A 19684-nucleotide genomic window follows, 5' to 3' on the forward strand; every position below is an offset into this window, starting at 1 on the left:
CTTCTCCCAGTGACGCGCCGGGGGCGTGGCGGGGCGCGGCCACGTGAGGGGGCGGTCGCGCGCCTGCGCAGCCTGGTCACGTGCCTGCGGCGGCGGCGAAGGGAGCCCAGCGGCGCCATGGCGGTGCCGGGCGGAGGTGGGCCCGGGATGGGATGGGAGGGATGGCGGCGGGTTGGCGGCGGGATGGCGGCATCGTCCCCGGCTCCCCCAGCGCGGCCCCTCCGGCAGAGAGCAGACCCCGTGCCCTGCGCGGCACCGTTTCCATTGGCAACGCGCGGCGACCGGTACCGGGGCCTGGCACCGCCTGAGGGCCCGAACAGCCGCAGGACGCTCTGGAGGCGGCTCCCGGAACAGGGCTTCTCAGCCCGCGCCCCGGCATCACGGGCGTGACCTGCGGGAACACCGAGGGGTGTGAGGAGTCCCGGGGACAGAGTCCGAGTGGGTCTCAGGGGCTCTGGGGGGTGGTCTGAGGCCCTCGGGGTAGGGCGTGGGGCCTGGGGGTTCCCAAAGGCCCGGGGAGAGTGCCAAGCCCCATAGGCTGTGTGACTGGGTGGAGATTCGGTGTCCCTGGGGAGGCCCTGGGTGGCTGGCAGGGGGCTGTGGGACAGCAGTTCTGGCACTGAGCCTCTCCAGGTGCCTGCAGGTGTGAAGGAGGACTCATTCAACGTGCTGGACCTGGCGGAGTACACCAAGAATCGGCCATGGTGGCGCAAAGTCTTTGCCCCCAGCTCGGGGTCAAGCGCGGAGAAATACAATGTGGCCACACAGCTGGTGATTGGAGGGGTCACGGGATGGTAAGATGTGCTGGGGTTGCTATTGCTGCTTGTGGCAGGCAGGATGCCTGTGGGTATTAACCATGCTTTTGGGAACACACTGACAGGTGCAGGGTGGTCAGCTGGCAGTCTTTCAGAGAAGGCAGGTGTCCAGCTTGCTCAGCCAACTGTGCCCTGGCATGCTCTGCTGAGCTGTGGGAGGTCTTAAAAGCTGTCTCTGCTGTGGAGCTGAAGAACTGAGACTGTCTCGTAGGGAAGAAAATGGCATCAGGCTTTAATTTTTGAGATGAGATAATTCTCCTTTAACTTCTGGTATAAAGTGGTAGTTTTGAATTTAGGACAGGCAAATATGAGCCTCTTGGAACAAGGATACCGTCTTCCCTGGAGGTGGATGTGCTTCAGGCATCTGCACAAAAGTCTCCTGTGGATGTGGCTTATTGTGCCTGTGGGCATGGTTCCTGGGGTTTTGTGTTGCTTGTAGCAAGTGCTGGTGGCTTTTGGCTCTATTTGTAACTTCATTTGTGCAGCAGTGTTGTTTGAGTTGAAAGCTTGGTGTAATCACACTGCTTTGCTTCTTGCTGTGCCTGTGTTCTTCATCTGGCACAGGGGTAACCATTTAAAAGTGTAAGACAGATCACCATTTTCTGATAAAAATAGGAGCTGGCTACCTCTCTCTTGTATCTTCACTAAGTGTGTGTATTCAGAAATGGGTAGGAGCACATTGCTTTGTTGTTTTGCAATGCCGATAAGGAAACTGTTCAAAGTAAAGTCTGGTTTGGGTGATAACAATACGCTAGCCCTTTGCTGCATGACTGAGCAATGGGGTGGCGCTTGCTTGAGTTCTGGTGGCTGCAGTGATGTCTTTCATGTCAGAAAGCATGTAACCCAGTTTGGACACCACTTTAGGCCACTGCTGTCTGCTTGTTTCAGCATTTTTCTCTTCTGAGAAATGAAAAGTAAGCAATTGTTTGGGCAACAAAGAAGCTTGCTTTGTGATCTGCTCTGCATGCTCTATCATGGAGCAGCAGCAGATGTGCTGCCTAATTTCCCTTCAGAGATGATACCAGCTAAAAAAAAAAAAAAGCTAAAATCACTTGTTGATTTGGGTGAGATCACGTGTTTCCGATTACTCCTTTGGGAGAACGTTGATGTTGAAGAGATAAGAATCAAAACTGCAAAAGGCAGTGATAGTGAGAAGTAAAAAGCTATAAAGCATCAGTGTTGGCTGGGCACAAACCTTTTCTCTTTCTCTCTGGTTGCACGTGGGTTTCTTCCGCCATTCATCAGGCTGTCTCTGAGTTGTGGGTAATTACTGCCAAGGCTGCCTTGCCTGTGGGAAGCATGCTGAGGAGTGTGTGCTTGGTATCTCATTCACCTGACTGGATCCTGGTTGATTTGTAGGTGTACTGGATTCGTCTTCCAGAAAGTTGGAAAGCTGGCAGCGACAGCGGTGGGAGGTGGCTTTTTCCTACTTCAGGTGTGTATGAATAGTGGGCCAGGCTTTCCAAGAACTGTGCTGGCAGGGACAAAGGGCTGTCTAGTGATCATTATTTGTTGGGACGTGTGGGGCCAGTTTGCTGCTCTGTCAGGAGCTCTGTGTGGCCATGGGTGTCAAGGGCGCGTGTTCCCTGGGGTACGTAGATGCAGCAGCAAAGCAGGATCAGCATGTGTAAAATTAAGGATTGCCGAAAGGTCCTATCCATTTAGGGTCTGCTAACAAAGGCCAGGCCAAAGACATGTGGGGACTGTTATCGCAGGGGCACCTGAGTGAAGCAGGAGGCAGCCTTCAGCTGTGGCAAAGCACGCTGCTGCTGCTGCAGGACTGTCTGGTCAGAACTGGCTACTGTACTTAATCCTGTGCCTGTGGAGATGCTGTCCCTGGAACAACAGCCCTGGCTGTCAAGAGGGATTTGTCTGTGTCTGTGATATGGTTCTGGTGAACCTGGCTACTTGAGGAGTCAGGCCAGCACAGATGGGGCTCTCTGTAAAGCATTGGGAAAGAGAAGAGAAACAGAGATCTCTCTCTGTCCTCAAGCATTTCTCCTGGTTTCCGAGAACCCTGGCACTGAGGGGAGCTGCTCAAATGTGGACTTCTAGCTTGTATGTCCTGCATGAGGCAGAATGGCTCTCAGGCCTTGCTCAGCAGTCTTATTTGTTTGCTTCTCAGGTGCTGTCTCATGTGTGACTTGTTGTCCCTGGTTTTCTGGCTCTGCTTGTTGATGAAAGCCAAAAGCTTGCTCTGAGCAGGGAGAGTTTCACTGCTGAATCATCCTGACCAGATAAAATACTTATAGAGGAACAGGCTATTAATAGCTGTGTCCACCCACAGCAGCAGGAGAGCTGCAGAGTCCCAATGATACATGTGGCAGTTGTGAGGGGGAGGTGATGCCAGCTTTACATTAGAGAATAGAGGCTGAAACAGGCTAAGCTGCAATGTGTGCCCTGCTGTTAGGGGATTACTGTGGGATACAGATGTTGTGGGACAGTTAATACAGCTGCAGGGGTGGTCCTTTGTCCAATTTTTAAGCTAGTGTGCTCATCCTCTCAGCCCACTGGACCAGTGTGTGGGAGGTGGCTATGGTCAGGGAAAGTGGGTGGGCAAGGGGGTCTGTTTAGCCGTGGTCATGTAGGACTTTACTCCAGGAACTTTTTTTTCCACTCCTCAAAACTCTAGATTGCAAACCACACAGGATACATTAAAGTGGACTGGAAGCTGGTAGAACGGGACGTGAACAAAGCCAAGCAGCAGCTGAAATTTCACAGCAGTGGTAACAAAATGTCTCCAGAAGTGAAAAGCAGAGTGGATGAGGTGAGACAACTTTCCCAGGGCATGTGCAGGTGCTTAGGTGGAGGGACAGCAGAAAACAGGATTGACTCCTGGGCTCTTATGGATCTTCCGTTGTGCAAATACCAGGAGAGAATGCTTCCATTCCATGACAGCAAAACTGGAGAGATGGCAAAGGCTGTGGATGTTGTCTACCTAGACTTTAGTAAAGCATTTGACACCATTTCCTACAGCATTTTCCTGGAGAAACTGGTTCCATACCCTTTGCTGGGTAAAAAACTGGCTGGATGGCTGGGCCCAAAGAGTTGTGGTGAATGGAGTTAAATCCAGTTGGTGGCCGGTCACAAGTGGCGTTCCCCAGGGCTCAGTATTGGGGCCAGTTCTATTTAATATCTTTATCAATGATCTGGACAAGGAGATCAAGTGCACCCTCAGTGAGTTTGCAGGCAACGCCAAGTTGGGTGGGAGTGTTGATCTGCTTGAGGGTAGGAAGGCTCTACAGAGGGATCTGGACAGGCTGGATTGATGGGCCAAGGCCAGTTGTATGAGGTTCAACAAGGGTCACAACAACCCCATGGAACGCTACAGGCTTGGGGAAGAGTGGCTGGAAAGCTGCCTGGTGGAAAAGGACCTGGGGGTGTTGGTCAACAGCCATCTGGCTGAATATGAGCTGGCAGTGTGCCTAGATGGCCAAGAAGGCCAAGAGCATCCTGGCTTGTATCAGAAATAATGTGGCCAGCAGGACTAGGTAAGTGACTGTCCCTCTGTACTCAGCACTGGTGAGGCTGCACTTTGAATACTGTGTTCAGTTTTGGGCCCTTCACTACAAGACATTGAGGTGCTGGAGCATGTCCAAAGAAGAGCAGCGAAGCTGGTGAAGGATTTAGAGCACAAGTGTTATGAGGAGTGGCTGAGGGAACTGGGATTGTTTAGTCTGGAGAAAAGAAGGCTCAGGGAGACTTTATCACTCTCTACAACTGCCTGAAAGGAGGTTGTAGCGAGGTGGGTGTCTGTCTCTTCTACCAAGTAGCAAGTGATAGGACAAGAGGAAATGGCCTCAAGTTGTGCCAGGGGAAGTTTAAATCGGATATTAGGAAAAATTTCTTCACCAAAAGGGTTGTCAGGCATTGGAACAGGCTGCCCAGGGAAGTGGTGGAGTCACCATCCGTGGAGATATTTGAAAGACGTGTAGATGTGGTGCCTAGGGACATGGTTTAGTGGTGGACTTGGCAGTGCTGGGTTAATGGTTGGACTTGATCTTAAAGGCCTTTCCCAACCTAAGTAATTCTATGATTCCATCTATGCATATTTGAGACAGTCAGGGTGGCTTCTAGGCATGACACCAGCTCACTGTGTGTTGCTGCAAATTCTTTGGGGTTAGGAGAAAATGTGCTGGGGTTGCGAGGAAAAGTGTCTCTTCAGTCTGACAAGAAAAGCACAGCAGAGTGGCCTAGTTACTCTGGACTCTCCTGTACCCTGGTCTGGCATGCACAGCCAGCAGCCCCTTCTGTCAGACTGATCATGCTGGTTGTGAGAGAGCCTGGGAGCATGTAGGCTTGGACTGCAGCTCTCAGAGGATCTGGGTTGCACTGGGACTGGATCAATTCAGGAGCTGTACACGCAGCAGGGAGATGAGGGAGGAGAGGTTGTTAGGCAGGATACTTTCGCAGACCCAAGCAGTGGCCTGTCTCTGAGCATCACTCACCTTGGAGAACAGCCTGAGGGATGTCTTCTTATGGGGAGGGTGGGTGGGTGACCTGCTGTTGTTGAATGCTGTTGGCTCTTCTCTCCCCTGCTTAGGTGATCATATTTCTGAAGAAGAATATTATCCTGACTGGAGGGTTTGCTGGAGGATTCCTGCTCGGAATGGCGTCCTAGAAACTGTTCTCGACTCTCCCTTCATGCCCAGCCTTCCCTCCCCTCCTCTACTGCTGTTCTCTCTCACTTATAAAGTCAAAGGATGTTGCCGACAGGCTCAGTCCCTTCTGCTCACAGGTTCCAGCCCTTGTTTCTTACAACACTGCTTCTGATTTCCAACTTTTTCTGCTGTCTGGGCTGTTAGGGTGCTGGGATCAGTCTGAAAGCTTATGACTCCTGGTGTATTGTTGTGATTCCTTTCCCTACCAATTATGTCCAGTCCCAGATTTTCTGATGAGCTGCAGCCTCATAAACACATAGTGGCAGAGAAATCTCTTAAATGTGCCTCTTTCCAGGTGCTCAGGGCTGTTACGTGTACATCTGTCTGCCAGTATATGTGTACAACAGCTGTCAGCTGTTCACTGCTATTTAGCTTGCACTTTTTATGGCCCGGTACCTGAAAGCCTGTGCTTCTTTCTGCACAAAGATGGTGTGTGCAATCCAAAGTATGCTCAGTTGTGCTGGGGTGGATGCAGAAGTGCCAGGGGACAGACTGGACTGTGTCTAGGGCAGGTGGATAAGGAGCAAGTTGATGCTATATGTGGTGCTGGGAGTTCTCCTGCCCTCTCCCTACCATTGCATTGCACATAGATGGCCGTTTGGCTTCTCCTTTGCTGTTATTTGTACCCTTACTGGAATTGCAGCACTGGCACTGCTCATGGAAACTGAGCACCATGGATGACTCTCCAGGCCCTTTCCTCATCACGAGTTCTGAAAGTCACAAAGCTTTCTGCACTGTAGAGCACCTTTCTCACTTGCTAGCTGACTGCTCAAGCCTTTGAAGTGTGCTGAGGCGCTCTCTTGTGGTGGGCAGTCTTCCAACGTGCTTGACTTGTCTGTGTCAGGCTAGCTGGCACAGGCGGTATGCCAGTAAATCACCTTGGGCCTCAGACTGCTGTTTCTAAGTCTACCATGACCTTCTCCGGCCACTTTGGTGTTGGTGATGCTTTTAGAGCTGTAACCATGTGGGACAGGATTGTAGACAGGAAATGCATCCCTATTTAGGGTACATTGTACTGGTCCAGGGTCCCTGTTGCCAGCTCTACTGGAGTCGGGGGGTGGGGGGAGGATGTGAAATCGAGTGCAGTCCTTTACCTGCCTTTGCTGAGCACAACCCTCTCTGCGAGCAACTGAAATGACAAAACTGTTGGGTAAACTAGGTTGTGTTCTTGTGGAGTGGCTCATTTCCATACTTTCTGCCTTGGTTATGTTCTTTCCTTCTTTGCATTTACCATTGCCACAAAAAAAAGCTGCTTGCTTAATTCCATCAGCTGCAGCCCCTCTGCAGGTCATGAGGCAGCCCAGATGCAGAGCCTAACTGCTTTTGGACAGTCTGTCCCAGTGCAGCTGTGTGCAGAGCAGAACTCTAATAACCTACAAGAGAAAATTACAAAAAAAAAAAAATCCCTTAGAGGTGTTCTGCATTGGCTGCTGGGCTGGCATTACTGCTTTCCAGGGTGTGGGGACTTGCATGACGGTGCGGTGATGTCCTCCAGCAGGTCCATATAGGATTTCTTGCCAAGAATGGTTTTTTTTCATGTGAAAGTCAGCCCATCCTTCAATGGGAAACATGCTAGGGAATGATGATGCATGTGGGTGATCAGGATGCAGTACATGGCACAGCGGCTGCACCCCATCTCCCGCACTGTGTAAGGCCTTTCTGATCATCTGCTGCTACTCTCAGTATAGCTAGAAATGGGTATCTTCCCCCAAAGCTGCTGGACATTCTTCCACCAGAGGTTTTGGGATGAACACTTGCAGTTGTTAATTTTGCTTCAGCTTTGTTGATTGAAGTGTCAGTGTAGTAACACATTGATTTAGCTGAGGTTTTTCTCACCTTCAGGATCTGAAAAGACGCTGCAGGTAATCAGGAAACAGAAGTTGGTATTGTTGCTCCTGTTCTGCCATACATGGCCAAGGAGAATGAAAGAGCAGCTGGGCTCATGTTCTTTTAATGATGGTCTTCCTAAAAGCCATTCAGGACTGCAGGAGTGATGTGATGCAGCAAATAAGTCTTCAGTAAATTGATGTTTGGAAGTGGAGTAACAGATGGTGGTGGTGGTTTTGGTTTTGGTGGTTTTTTTAGGAACCCTGCAGGGCTGAAAGTGCATGAATTGATACATTTGTATTGCAGGGTATCTCTTGTTCCTCTAGGAAAACAGCATTGCTGTCCCTCTGCCTGGTCTGCTGCATAACACAACTTCTTCTGAGATGCACTAATCTCCACAAAGCTTTCTCCAATGACAAAACTCAAAGTAGATCATTAACAGACCTTAGGGATGTTTTTCAGCCTCAAATAAGCCACTATTTCTGCCCAGCTGCAGGGAAGGGTGTATTGGGTTCTGCTACATGGGGTCCTGACTTGCTGCTACAGAGAGAAATGGCCCAGAGAGGGAGTTAAAATGCCTCTGTTGCTGCTGGAAGGGGAAACAAGTGACAAATTCATGTTGAGTTTGATGTGAATGCAGGCAGGGAATCAACAAGGACATCAGGATCTGGTAAATCAAAGGCAGTGTCGGGCTTGTGGCTGGCACCATTTGATGCTGTGGGCCTGCACTGGAAGCTTTGATGTTGAATGAACCTCTGTGGGGATGCATTTTCATTATTGCAGGTGCCAAGATGAGGTGTTCCCCTCCGCCCCCCCCCCCCCCCCCCCCGCTAGTTTTGGTCTCGTTTCAACAACTTCTGGTGTCTGTTCCACTATAAGGTTTAAAACTCATTAGGCTTTTAAAGTGTTTTTATATATTGTATGTAAATGCTTGTTGAAGTGATATTTTATTAAACAGTTTTGCTCTAATAGCTTCTATGTGTGAGGTCTGTTGACTTCTTGGGAACCAGCATGGTTTTGTCTTACCCTGCATGTTGTGTTTGACTCACGGGAGCAGTTACAGCCAGTCCAGTAGCATGAAGCCACCAGCCTTCCCTCTCCTCTGCAGGTAACCATGGGCTGTCTTAATAAATCCCTCCTTGATGATCCTGGCACCAGTCACCCATGTTCCCAGTAGGTGGGATGCTTCTGGGGCAGGAGGTGATTCTGCTGCCAGCCTGGCTTCAGAGTCTCCCTGCTGAGCAAGTTTGCTCCACCCAAGTAGATGTGGGCATGGAGATGAGGCTTTTCTTGTTACTAGACACAACAGAAGACTAAGTATTTATTTTTTATCATCTGTTAGTGACTTTCCACTGTTCCTGCTCAGATAGGGCAAAAGGGAAAAATGAGCTACTTGTCAAGTGTTTGAGCTGCTTCACAACATTGTAATCACTGTCCCCTACTTTTCAAGAATACTAAAACCCCAATTTTGTCTTAAGGGTTTTTTTGGGGGGGGAGGACGTTGGGAGGGGAAGGCTAGCCCTGAATTATTCTGATCTTGAGCCCCAGTTATAAAAATATCAAGCAGCTTCTATTTAAACATGATGATACCACATGTAGCTCTGGATTGTGAATAGAAGCCAAGCTGTGCAGCTTGCAGCTATGTTGTATTCTCAATAAACAACCAAACTGAGACTACAAGTTGTTCCAGTCATTTATTTTGTATCATGGTATTTCAGAGTAGTGAATACAGATGGTTTTCTCTTCTAGGCTTCAATACACTCAAACTATTGTGCCTAGACTACAGTGGTCTGTTTATAGAAGCTTATTTCATAAGTAAGTTGTACTTTATCACAGCACAAAAGTCCTTTACGGCTAGATCTAATGACAGAGTTAGGGGCCTAGGGGGTTTGAAGTCTGATATTTAGGTGCCTAGGCTGTGTAATGGACTTGGCACCCACTGAGGTGCTGGACTCCAGCTACAGGGGACAGAGAGACTTAGGCAGCTCTGAAGAGCAATGCAGGAACCTGTCTACCGAGCTCTTCCTACAGGTCACAGGAAATTCTGCTGCACAGGTGGGAGCTTCTGAAAAGCCATCTCTCCCTGGGGTCCAGACACAGCCAGCTTGTGAGTGAGTCTGGAATGCTGTGTTGAAAGCAAGTGCCTACAACTGCTTGTTCAGTAAGCAGCACCTAAATCAGTTCTTGGATCTAGCCCAGGGCTTTGTGACAGGCCTCTGGGTACCAGCGGGTTGAACTACGCTGGGTTCATAACATATTGCTTAAAGGTGTTCAATTATACATAAATTCATAAATTTTATATCAACAGTCTAATCTTTCAAATGAATATTGCTTTTTTAAAAAAAATCCTATTCCTGTAGCGATCCCTGAAATAATGTTCCTAACATCTCTGTCATGCAAATAGCAGCGTGTAGGCAATTCAAATATAAAGTAACCAAAAGTCTGTCCAGTGGGAAAGTGAGGCACTTAGGCAAAGTGACTTGTAGTCACTCGTGATCTATGCAAGACCTAGGAACAATCCCCAGACCTGATTCCCATTCTTGAGTTTGAACCACTGGACAGGCAAATGTTGTCTGGAACTACTGCATGATGGCAGCAATACCTTTGCTGTTTCAAGATGGGCTTGTTTCATGTGTCACGCTTAAACTCACTCACTCTTCTGAGCTCATTTCCTGTACCTCTCGCCCCAGAAGCCAGAATAACTTGGTTCCAGTTCTCCATTTTGAGAGCAAGGATGGATTATAGTAAGGTAAGCATTCTAAAAACATCAAGTTGACTTTTCACACACACAGGTGCGATGCAGAGACAATGTAGATGATATTTTGGTACAGAAAATAAAGTCTGTTAACCAGGCCATCTGTTGGTACTGCATTATACTTTTTGGTGTGCCAGGTAGTGTGTTCTAGGAGCGATCTGGCTTTCCTGAAAGTCTAAAGAAGGCTTGAAAAAACACAGATCAGCTCTGCAGGTGAGTCCATGCTCTGGCACCTGCTGGAGCTGCATTGCGTTACTGAGGTGGTGGGGGAATTTCTTCTGAAGTCGCCTTAAACTTTTCTCTCTCCCTTTCTTCTTTCTCAAACCCCGAACAACAGACGGATCTGCCCTTGGGGTACTGGGCACAGCACTTCCACATTTCCTGAAGCACGGTTTCACACTTAGACTCCATGTAGTTGTTCACTGGAAAATAAGAAGGAGACACTAAGTCTGCAGAGGGGAACAGGTTTTGTCCCTGGAGAGGACACATCTAGCCCAGCCCTTCAGCTGCTGGCAGCATGTTTCTCTGAAAAGCAAGAGCTGCTTACAAGCATTTAATCACTTTTTCTGCTCTACAACAATCTCTTTAGTTTCAGCTATTTAAAGCCATGCAAAGGCAGCCTTGCTGTTGTGGATGGGAGCATCTTCAGTCCCACAGTTTTGTAGCTATCACATCTCACTACAGTAAGAATAAGGTTTCCCTTACTGCTGCCCTTCAATCCTTACTTTCTCTAGCCTGTGTGCTTTTAAGCTGGATCTTGTCATTCATGGTCTTCAACTCAGCTGCCATGTCACTATAAGGTTTACAGCTGAGTGTAAATATAAAAGCATCCAAGGATGACCTGGTATAAACAGGGACATGTGCACCCTTCAGCACTGCAGCATTTGTAAAAGGAGGGGACGAGGAGCATGACAGCCAACCTCCTACCGGTGGCCTGTTGTGGGCAGGCTGTAGCTTTGCAGCGTAACCGAAGCAGGCAGCATGCTAGCAGGAATGCTTAGCCAGACGCCAGCTACTGAAGCCAACTGCACAGAGCTAGTGACATGAACACCTTCCACACAAAAGTCCCAGCTCTAGCTCAGGAGGTCCCTTACTTGACCTCCTCTCACCTTCCTTCCTAGGATTCTTCACTTGGACACTGCCAGAGCTGGGAAACAGGGCTAAACAAGCTCCTAGTCTGACCTGGGATGACTCGGCTCATGTCTTGGTGGATGGCACAGCTACGCCCACCACTACTTTCTCCATATTGTCTTTGTTTCAGCCTCAGAGAGATTTCACTGCACTGGCAGTTTCAGGCACTGCAGGACACAGGTGATTTGTCCAGCATCCTTTCTGCCCTAGTGCTTCGCTGGCTGACACTGTCGGCTGAGGTGGCAAAGCCCACAATGCTTTGCAGGGCTGGCCACCAGGCTCTTGGAGAGAAGCTCTGTGGGTATATGAGCAGGCTGAATCTGTGGCTTGAATAAATAACTACCTGCCTGTCTGCAAAGAAGTGCAGGGTGTGCAGAGCTACCCGCTCTGCCTTGGATGAGCTATGCAACCACTACAGCTGCACTCATCCCCCCCCGCCCCCCGGCCCTGATTTTTAAAAGACTAAAAGAAGCAAGAGCAACCCAACGTGAGACACACACAGCAACCACTGGAGAGCCCAGAAAGCAGCAGTGAATGCCTTCTGGTTAACAAGCAAGCCAGCCTGCTCTGATTGCTGGGCTATGAATTCCCTAACTGGCTTGGTGAGTGACCTGTAACACAAGCACAGAGATCACCCCTGAGAAAAAGATTATGGTGATGTTACTGCTTTGTGCAAGCTGGCAGCCTAGGAGGCATGGCAGGCCCTTGGAGAGGAGAGCTCATCTCTCTCTGCTATAACCCGCCAATGATGAATGCTTCAAGGCTCTCCTAACTGTTCCTCTGCCTGTGCAGGTTTGTTTCCAAAACTACAGCTACATACAGGCACACCCTGCTATCTGTCAGGGATGCATTCCTGAAAAGCACAAGGGTTAGTCATACAATGGATAGCAAAACACAAAAGAGATTTACAATGGACATTCAGTCTCACAGAGGAAGCAGGCAAGATCTTTTGGAACAATGACCCACTCCAAAACCAGCCTTTGAAAAGCCAGCATCTCCCAAAGGTCCTGCTTCCGCCCTTCGTCCTCCACACTGTATACACCACCTCTGAGTATTTGTCAGTTAAGGCTCTGTATGCATCCTCTATTGCATTAATTCTTACAGGGAAAAATTGTTTTGCTGTTGACATAGCTGCTTCATCTGTGCAACTCGGACAACTCCACAGCATGGTAATATGTGAACAACAGCAGCACTCCAAAATGATAACTAGAGAAGCTGTGGACAGTGGAGTCTGCACATAACAAACTCAAGGAGCTTCTTTGCTAACACTTAACCATTCAGATCAAATCTGTACACAAACCTACACAGGTAAACCACTCAGAACAACCTCCATGAATGTTATTGAATGTTATAAAAAGAACATTGTCACAGACAGGACCAAAACAAGGTCAAACATTAGCTTTTAAGTGCAGTTACTGTGGGGAGAGAAGGCAGCCAGCCGTTCATAGGAGAACACTCCAAACCATGAAGACAGTACAAAGTAGTATCTAGACAAATACTGGGGACATGTAGAGGGAGTTGTTTGAGCCCTTGCTTTGAGCTTAACACAGCTTCCAAAATACAGTCCTGGGAGAGACAGACATCTACCAATAACTGACTATTGCTTTTCCCTTTTTCCCAGATGCTTTTCCTCCTGTGCTCCTCCCCAGCCACTGGGACTGTTGTGTTACCCATACAGATTGCAATTGCTATGTTTGCTGCAGCCTGCAAAGCCATCCCTCTACCTCCCCAGCAGGACACCCTCCTTCCTCCCTGCTATATTTTAGCTAACCTGCCTGTAGTCTGTAAATAAAAGCAGAAATGAGTTGCTGTGGAACTGGCATGGCTAATTTTAGCTGCAGCATCGCTAGCCTCCTGCCTTGTCATCCCTGGGCTAACACCATGAGTTATTCTCATGTAAAGCTCAGAGCATGCTGGCTAAGGGCTCCACCAGGTGAGTTAGGAAAAACTCTTTCCCATATGGCTAAGCTGCCTTGGCACAGAGGAATGTTTTCTCTTCGTCATTCCATAAGGCAAATCCTTTCCCAAGAAGCAACCAAAATTTTTAAAAATACTGTCCTCTGCAAGTACCAAGTCTACTCTCCCCAACTCAGGCTCCCAAAACACATTATCACATAATCTCCCTTTCCCCTACAAATATTTAGCTAAACTAATACAAAACAGCTGTTAAAGGTCTCCAGAGGGACACAATCTCATACCTTGAGGCCAGGTCACATATACCTAACCCATTCCTGAGAGACATCTGTCTGACCTGCTCTTAAAACACCCCTGGAGCTAGAAGCTCTGCAGCCTTCTCATACAATCCACCCACTACCTCACTACCCACTCTGTATGAGAGCTTATTATAATGTCTAGCTCTCCCTGCCTACAGCTGAGTCCCAAGACTACACATGGGATCTCACTACCAGCATGGAGAACACTCTGAAATAAGCACATTACTGTTACAAATGCTCTGTTTTGTACTAATGGTGTCTCATTACTTACAAGCAAGCACAAGGGAAATCTATTAAACCCAGACATTATAATTTTGTTTGCTTTGCAACCAGGTGATGCTAATGTGCTTGCTTTCTTCCATCTCAAGGTAAAGGAGAACGGGGTTAAGTTAAAAGAATTAAGTTCCAGCAAAAATCAAGACACCAAAAAGACAAAATGACACTTGGTACCTTGCAAGCATTTCTGTATTTCACAGGCTTGTTTCTGGCAGGGATCCTTCTGGGACATGTTCAGAGAACTAAAATGATAGGAAAATGTTACTGTAGAAACAACATGCTTTTCAGGGGTCTGGGGGGCAAGACACTGTCTTAAAGCCAAGGCTTTAAAGAGCTCCCAATTTCTCTCTGTCACAGACAGTTCAGAAGACATCTATTGCTGCTTGCAGATGGCTGCCAACATACACAAGAATTCTCTGTGTCTGACTAAAGGATGATAATGTGGACAATGGATATGGGAAGTTTTATGTTGCTATGCTTGAAGGCCTTTTTCTTTTCTCTGGTCAAAATGTGTCCTTTTCCACTTGGATGCACAAAGATTCCAACAAAGATTCAAATTAACATGGCTGACTAATTCTTAGCAGCTCTGTGTCTCTAGACCTTATACTAAAATATGTATTTGTGTAAAAGCCCTCTCTGTGAGTTCTACACAACCAAGGATTTGGTGTTAGTCATATAACTGCAGCTGGAGGAGGCATTTAAAAAAAACAAAACAAACCAACTTAGTTGTGTATGTCCCATAAAGACAACAAGGAGGGCTTTTTTTTTTTTTTTTTTGTGCCAGGAGAAAGTCTCTTGGAAACCCCCACCCTCCGAAAAAACCCCACCAAAACCCCAACAGACTGGAGGACAGCTCCAACTTGTTCAAATCCCTAGAAAGCAGGATTTCAGACACTCAGTTTGACTTTCTGCAGCTGTGACAACTGTAACTGTGATCTTCCATGAGAGATCAAAAGATAAGCAAAACCGAATGGTACTAGTAGTTGGATGGGAGACCTCTACAGGACAGCACCGCTGTTACCGAAAGTGGTGGTGGGACTTCAACTCCCTCATAGCCACAGCTCAGCTCCTGCCCCTGCCCAGAGCTAGGGAGGTGCTGCCTTTCAAATTTCTGATAATTCAGCTGCCCAGAGCACTTTTCAATACCACTAGGGCATTATTTCCAGCATCCTGGCCAAACTCCACTTGGGGCAATTACATTCTGCCTACCTAGAACTCCCCCTGATGTTTCACTTGGACACAATACTCCTCTTCACTGCCTGTCCTAAACTCTCGTATGATGTTGCTGTGTGAAGTTTAACTGCTTCCACCTCAGAGGTGGCTGCATTTCAGTGGAGAGAGAATCATTTATTGTACAAAATATACAACGACATCTTCCTAGAGCCACTGCTCCTGAAAGACAAAAATTTGTATTAAAGAATGACTGGAAATAAACAGAGCACAGTACAAATCAGGGGTAATGTCTACACATACCAGATTAATCACCAGGCACGAGTTTAAGCAGCAGCTCTTCAACACCACCAAGCTGTAAGCAACAAGGAAAAGTTCAATACGTCTACAGTTACTGTGGCTGAGCTAATGGACTTCAACAAAATAACAGTCCTTTGCCGTCCCTCAAGGATCTCAAATGACTTCACAAACAGGCATGACTATGGTCTATTGTTGCCACCATCCTTACCATGAGATGGTGCTCTATCTCCCAAACGCGAGAGTTACTATCCCTGTACTGCTCACCCTGGGACAGCTGCCACATATGAGGCAGCCGAGATGGGGGGAGCTGGCTGGGTCGCAGCGCCTCACCCAGGGGAACCTGAACTCTTTGGATCCGAGCCCTCAGCATACCTTCCTCCTGGGGGAAAGTAACAAAAAAAAAGCAGGCAGTTACTGGCAATGCAGTAGAGGCACCTGCAATAGCAAAGCTAGAATCACTGGGAAGCTCAAAGGACACTTGCCTCTTCCGCAGCCACAAGCCACGTTTTGCGGTGCTCATCGCAGTAAACACCTACGCGTCGCACCCACAGTCGGACAGGAGGAGCGCCAGCGTGCCCTCCTTCTGCCATTCCCTCAGTCACTTCAGGATGCTCCCGTTAGGTGGACGGCATCAACCCGCAGGATGCATGCATGGTCTCTTTAGCTCTGAATACATTCACGGAGAAAGCTCTCAGACCTGAAAGGCACCTCTGGGTGGCGTCTGACTTACTGTATGAGATGCTATGTGCTGAAACGTCCCTAAAAGTCAGCTTGGGAAACTAAGGTGGTGCCTAAGTGAACAGAAGTTTCATGACAAGTTGTACGTTGGGACATGCGTGCTGTATGGCGTTTGTAAGGCATTCTGGGGCAAAAGGTGCTATTGGTACAAAGTTAAACCCTGTGAATATTGGCTTTGCTTATTCCACTAACAGTCCTATTAACAGTCTTTGTGTAAAATAGGGAAAAACAGAAAAATAAAAAAAATGATTTACACAGGAGTTCCGTGGCTAATGATGGTCTAAATCCCAAAAGGAAAACTTGTGACAACAGGTGGAATTAGCTTAACAAGAACGAAGATCACACTGGAGACAAAGCATGAAACTCCGTATGCACGACTCTCATATTTGGAACTTGCAGAGCTGTCATTGTGAAGGGTCCTTCGTCTCATCTCTCAAGAGGACGGCAGCATTGTCCATTCATATAAAGCTTCTTGTGAATAGCTCTCGTGACTTTGCGTAGTTCAGCTTTTAGATGGTTACAGAGAGCCACCGATACCAGCAGGGGCAAAGGAATTTTGGACATTGAGGTGGTTCTTCCTACCGGATTTTTTGTTTAACAGCAAGTTTATCTGTATACCAGTTAGATCAAGCTGAGTCATTAGCAAATGAAGGTCAGGGGAAATGATTCTCTCTTTGAACCCTAGAAGAGGTAATCAAAATGGTACAGACAGTCTTCATTCTTTATCTAGGTTTAAAGTAGAACAGAATTAAGCTGTAATACATATAACATCCTCCTGCTATGAAGCAGATGCAATATTCCTATCCCAGTGAAACACAGTGGTCTTCTGAAAACTTGTAAAGTTATAAGGCATATTTCAGACAGGAGCAAGAAAATCTGGGTACAAAATAAAGTAGGGAAAGTCAGGGAGAAAAAAAAATTGTTATACATTGGGGTACATATATAACAGGAAATACACTTCCATGTTGCCTTCTATATCTTACATCAGTGCTTCTCTACCTTTTTGAATCAAAGGATCACTTAGCCTTTTTGAAACAAAACACCAACCACAGATCAGCCTGAACAGCACTGTCACAGTATTTTAATTTCCAACAAAGAAAACTTTGAATATTCTTTTATTATTTCTTTTTCTCCCATTCTGTTTGTTTCCTTGCTTATGTGTGGGAACGTGTTTGTGCATTATAAAAAGCACCACTTTTCTGAAGACCATCCTGTGATGTGGTACAGCCATTTCAAGCAATGCTCCAACATCTGGATCACTGACATTTAGAGGAACGTGACAGCAGACTGACAAGTCTCACAAGGCCTTCAAGAATAAACTATGAGGGTTAAAGGGAAATTTCTGTAAGTCTTTTTCATTCTGCTTTACCCTAAGTCACTTTACAAATTTAACCCCATGTGTGGAAATCACTTTGCCCAACAGTGAAATGTAGCAATTGCCACTGCTCATTTTCAGTCAGCTGAATGTAATCACCCAGGTTGGAATTCGGCCAGGATACTCTCTTACTCTGCAGTAAACTGCCAAAAGCTCCATCATGACCAAAAATGCTCAAGAACTTGCTTTTATTGCATACAAAGCTGGAATTTCTAGAGCTCATCATCCTTGGAACCAGAAGACTCACAACTGACTTCAGTAATGGAAAAATATTACTCAGTAAGTGAACATTATTTCCTACAGCAAGTAAACTCTCCTGGAAGGTCTCCTATCCAAATACTAACCTGGTTCAGTCTTACTGAACTACAGGTAGGAGGACTAAAGCACAACACATATGTTTGTATTTATTGTGTACGAACATGGCAGTAATGATAGATACAAGACCGACAGAACAAGGTCTCATGCAGAGGACGCTGTGCAGAATGGGCAGCAGTTAATGTGTTTTCACCCTTTGCCCCACTAATTTGTCCCAAACTTCCTCGGAACTCCATAGCTCTGAGTTCAGTTGCCAAAGTTCAAAGGCGCAGTCTGGCCTCTCTTTTAAACAGTCTCTAAGACTGTTATGAAGGTGCCCAGTTAGTGCCACAAATAAAATCTTGAGGTCAGGCAAAACCATCAACTGGGTTTAAAGTAAGACAGGTCTGTCTTTAGTACTCAAACATATAAAAGAAACAGGAGATTTGAAAAAGCACACGTTTAGACATTTGCACCTGAAACTTTAAGAAGGGAAAAACATATACAACTCCTATTTTTGCACATTTTATCAGAAAGCAATAAAAAAGTCTGACGAAGACATAGGTGAAAGGAGAAGTAAGCTTACTTATATTTAAAACAAGTTGTAAAACCGATTTCTTATATTGCTTGCTTCATAATCCACTAAACCCCCCACCACATCCAACAAAAAACCAATCAGCTTAAATTTGCAGGATTGCAGCGTCATCCTTTGACACAGATTTTAATGTTCCCATCAACATAGTTGCAGAAGTCTGAGCTGTTTAAGGTATTGATTGGGGGAGATTTAAAGCCCAATCCCCATGGACAGGAACAAGACTTGCAAGTATTCTGTCCATCTGAGCATCAGGCCTTAGAAGTTTAATGCTGTTCTGGGACCTGGGTGGATTTCTGAGCCATACAATAAATGAATAAATGTGAAAATGGCCAGGAGGAGGACTGCATCTTGTGGTGAAGACAATTTATTTGCTTTTAAATCAGGTACATTAGAATACTTTAAGAAAACAGTGAAAGAAATTGCTCCAGCTGCTGCTTGGACCATCCCCAGAGCTGGAGCTCAGCTTGCTGAACAAAGTCCACCCTTTATTACCTTCTGTTTTAAAAGGGGACTGGGTCAGATTATTAGAAAAGTTCAGCTGCCATTTAGGCACCAAGGGAAAAAAGCAATGCTGAGGCTCAGTGAATTGGGCATAGCATTGTACTAACCCAGCTACACAGCTTCTGGACCACAGCTGGCCAGTTTGGCCTTCGTGGAGACTGTGCAGCTGCCTGCACACCTCTGTCTGTGCAGCCTTTGGGGAGCTAAAAAGGAGCTGAGCTTTCCTGAAAAACCCAGCCTGCATCTTGCAACAAGTCAGGGATCAGATGAGCTGTCTGCTGATGTAAGAGCAGCTTGACTCACTCTAAAACTTCTTCTTGGGGGTTTGGACTCTACTCTGCCTGGAGCACTTGCCCCGAGCAAGCACATCCGTGATTCCTCTCTGCTCTGCCCAACCTACTGAGGGGTAGCAGATGCTCACCGACCGGCCGGGCCTGTCCAGCAGTTCGGGGAGGGAAGGTCTAGCTTTGGTAGGATCTAAAGAAACAGGAAGACAAAACGAGATGGATATAGTGTGGGGGGAGCCCCGGAGAAAGAAGGGGAGGGCGAGGAAAGGGGTACGGAAGCGGGGCCTGGTGAAGGGCCGGCCGAGGGGGCGTGGGGGGCGGTGCGGACAAGGGGAGCAGGGAAGGCAGGATGGGGACGGAGTGTGGGACCGGTGCGGACGGTGGGCCGGCCGCGGCGGGAGGAGGCAGGAAGGGCCGGGGAGGCCAGGCCGCCGCGGCGGGAAGAGGGCGCAGCACGTCTCCATAGCAACCGCCTCCCACCCGGGCCGGGCCTGTGGGGCTCGGCGGCCGCCCCTCGGCATGAGACGGCACCAGGCGGAGCGGGGGGCGCCGGGCCGGGCCCCTCGGGCCACCCGCCCGTGACCTACCTGCAGCCCCGCGCCAGGTGACAGCCAGCGCCGTGTGCACCGAGCAAAGCCTTCCCCCGCCCTCCCCTCTGACCCCGCAGCCTCCCCCCCCCGGCTGCTCGCAGGCCCCAATGGCCGGCGCGCAGCGGAGCCCCGCCCCGAGCCGGGTCAGGTCGGGCC

The 19684-nt window shown here is 47.9% G+C and overlaps 3 protein-coding genes across 6 annotated transcripts; 1 reads left to right on the top strand and 2 right to left on the bottom strand.

The window, feature by feature from the left end:
- Positions 1-49: 49 nt before the first annotated feature.
- On the top strand, positions 50-8274 carry FUNDC2 (FUN14 domain containing 2). The gene is made up of 5 exons (XM_075054352.1): positions 50-136; positions 644-794; positions 2175-2250; positions 3448-3582; positions 5359-8274. The coding sequence occupies exons 1-5, from the start codon at positions 118-120 to the stop codon at positions 5434-5436; spliced, it is 459 nt and encodes a 152-aa protein (XP_074910453.1). The 5' UTR covers positions 50-117; the 3' UTR covers positions 5437-8274.
- Positions 8275-8984: 710 nt separating this feature from the next.
- On the bottom strand, positions 8985-19581 carry CMC4 (C-X9-C motif containing 4). Of its 4 annotated transcripts, none has more exons than XM_075054357.1 (4): positions 19526-19577; positions 19073-19128; positions 13853-13920; positions 8985-10480 (listed from the first exon to the last, which is right to left on the bottom strand). In XM_075054357.1, the coding sequence occupies exons 3-4, from the start codon at positions 13908-13910 to the stop codon at positions 10311-10313; spliced, it is 228 nt and encodes a 75-aa protein (XP_074910458.1). In that variant the 5' UTR covers positions 13911-13920; positions 19073-19128; positions 19526-19577; the 3' UTR covers positions 8985-10310. The 4 variants fall into 4 exon arrangements, with proteins under 4 accessions (XP_074910458.1, XP_074910457.1, XP_074910460.1 ...); XM_075054356.1 differs by lacking the exons at positions 19073-19128; positions 19526-19577 and adding exons at positions 14888-15070; positions 15152-15365; XM_075054359.1 differs by lacking the exon at positions 19073-19128 and having other exon boundaries at positions 19526-19581.
- MTCP1 (mature T cell proliferation 1) lies at positions 10467-15760 on the bottom strand. The gene is made up of 5 exons (XM_075054355.1): positions 15631-15760; positions 15357-15527; positions 15152-15203; positions 13853-13920; positions 10467-10480 (listed from the first exon to the last, which is right to left on the bottom strand). Exons 1-3 carry the CDS (start codon positions 15736-15738, stop codon positions 15156-15158), a joined length of 327 nt encoding a protein of 108 aa, XP_074910456.1. The 5' UTR covers positions 15739-15760; the 3' UTR covers positions 10467-10480; positions 13853-13920; positions 15152-15155.
- Positions 19582-19684: the final 103 nt, after the last annotated feature.

This window comes from Buteo buteo, chromosome 22, assembly GCF_964188355.1.
Source record: "Buteo buteo chromosome 22, bButBut1.hap1.1, whole genome shotgun sequence".
Lineage (NCBI taxonomy): Eukaryota > Metazoa > Chordata > Aves > Accipitriformes > Accipitridae > Buteo > Buteo buteo.

What these genes read in the sequence shown, in the direction of transcription:
- FUNDC2 (XM_075054352.1), top strand. An exon ending in GTGGCTTTTTCCTACTTCAG is followed by an intron (nt 2,251 to 3,447) that starts GTGTGTATGAAT and finishes TCAAAACTCTAG; the next exon opens with ATTGCAAACCACACAGGATA. An exon ending in TGAAAAGCAGAGTGGATGAG is followed by an intron (nt 3,583 to 5,358) that starts GTGAGACAACTT and finishes TCCCCTGCTTAG; the next exon opens with GTGATCATATTTCTGAAGAA.
- CMC4 (XM_075054359.1), bottom strand. Translation starts at nt 13,910, where the DNA reads ATGTCCCAGAAGGATCCCTGCCAGAAACAAGCCTGTGAAATACAGAAA. An exon ending in AATACAGAAATGCTTGCAAG is followed by an intron (nt 10,481 to 13,852) that starts GTACCAAGTGTC and finishes CTTATTTTCCAG; the next exon opens with TGAACAACTACATGGAGTCT.
- MTCP1 (XM_075054355.1), bottom strand. Translation starts at nt 15,738, where the DNA reads ATGGCAGAAGGAGGGCACGCTGGCGCTCCTCCTGTCCGACTGTGGGTG. An exon ending in GGCTTGTGGCTGCGGAAGAG is followed by an intron (nt 15,528 to 15,630) that starts GCAAGTGTCCTT and finishes ACTTTCCCCCAG; the next exon opens with GAGGAAGGTATGCTGAGGGC. An exon ending in AGATAGAGCACCATCTCATG is followed by an intron (nt 15,204 to 15,356) that starts GTAAGGATGGTG and finishes TGTTGCTTACAG; the next exon opens with CTTGGTGGTGTTGAAGAGCT.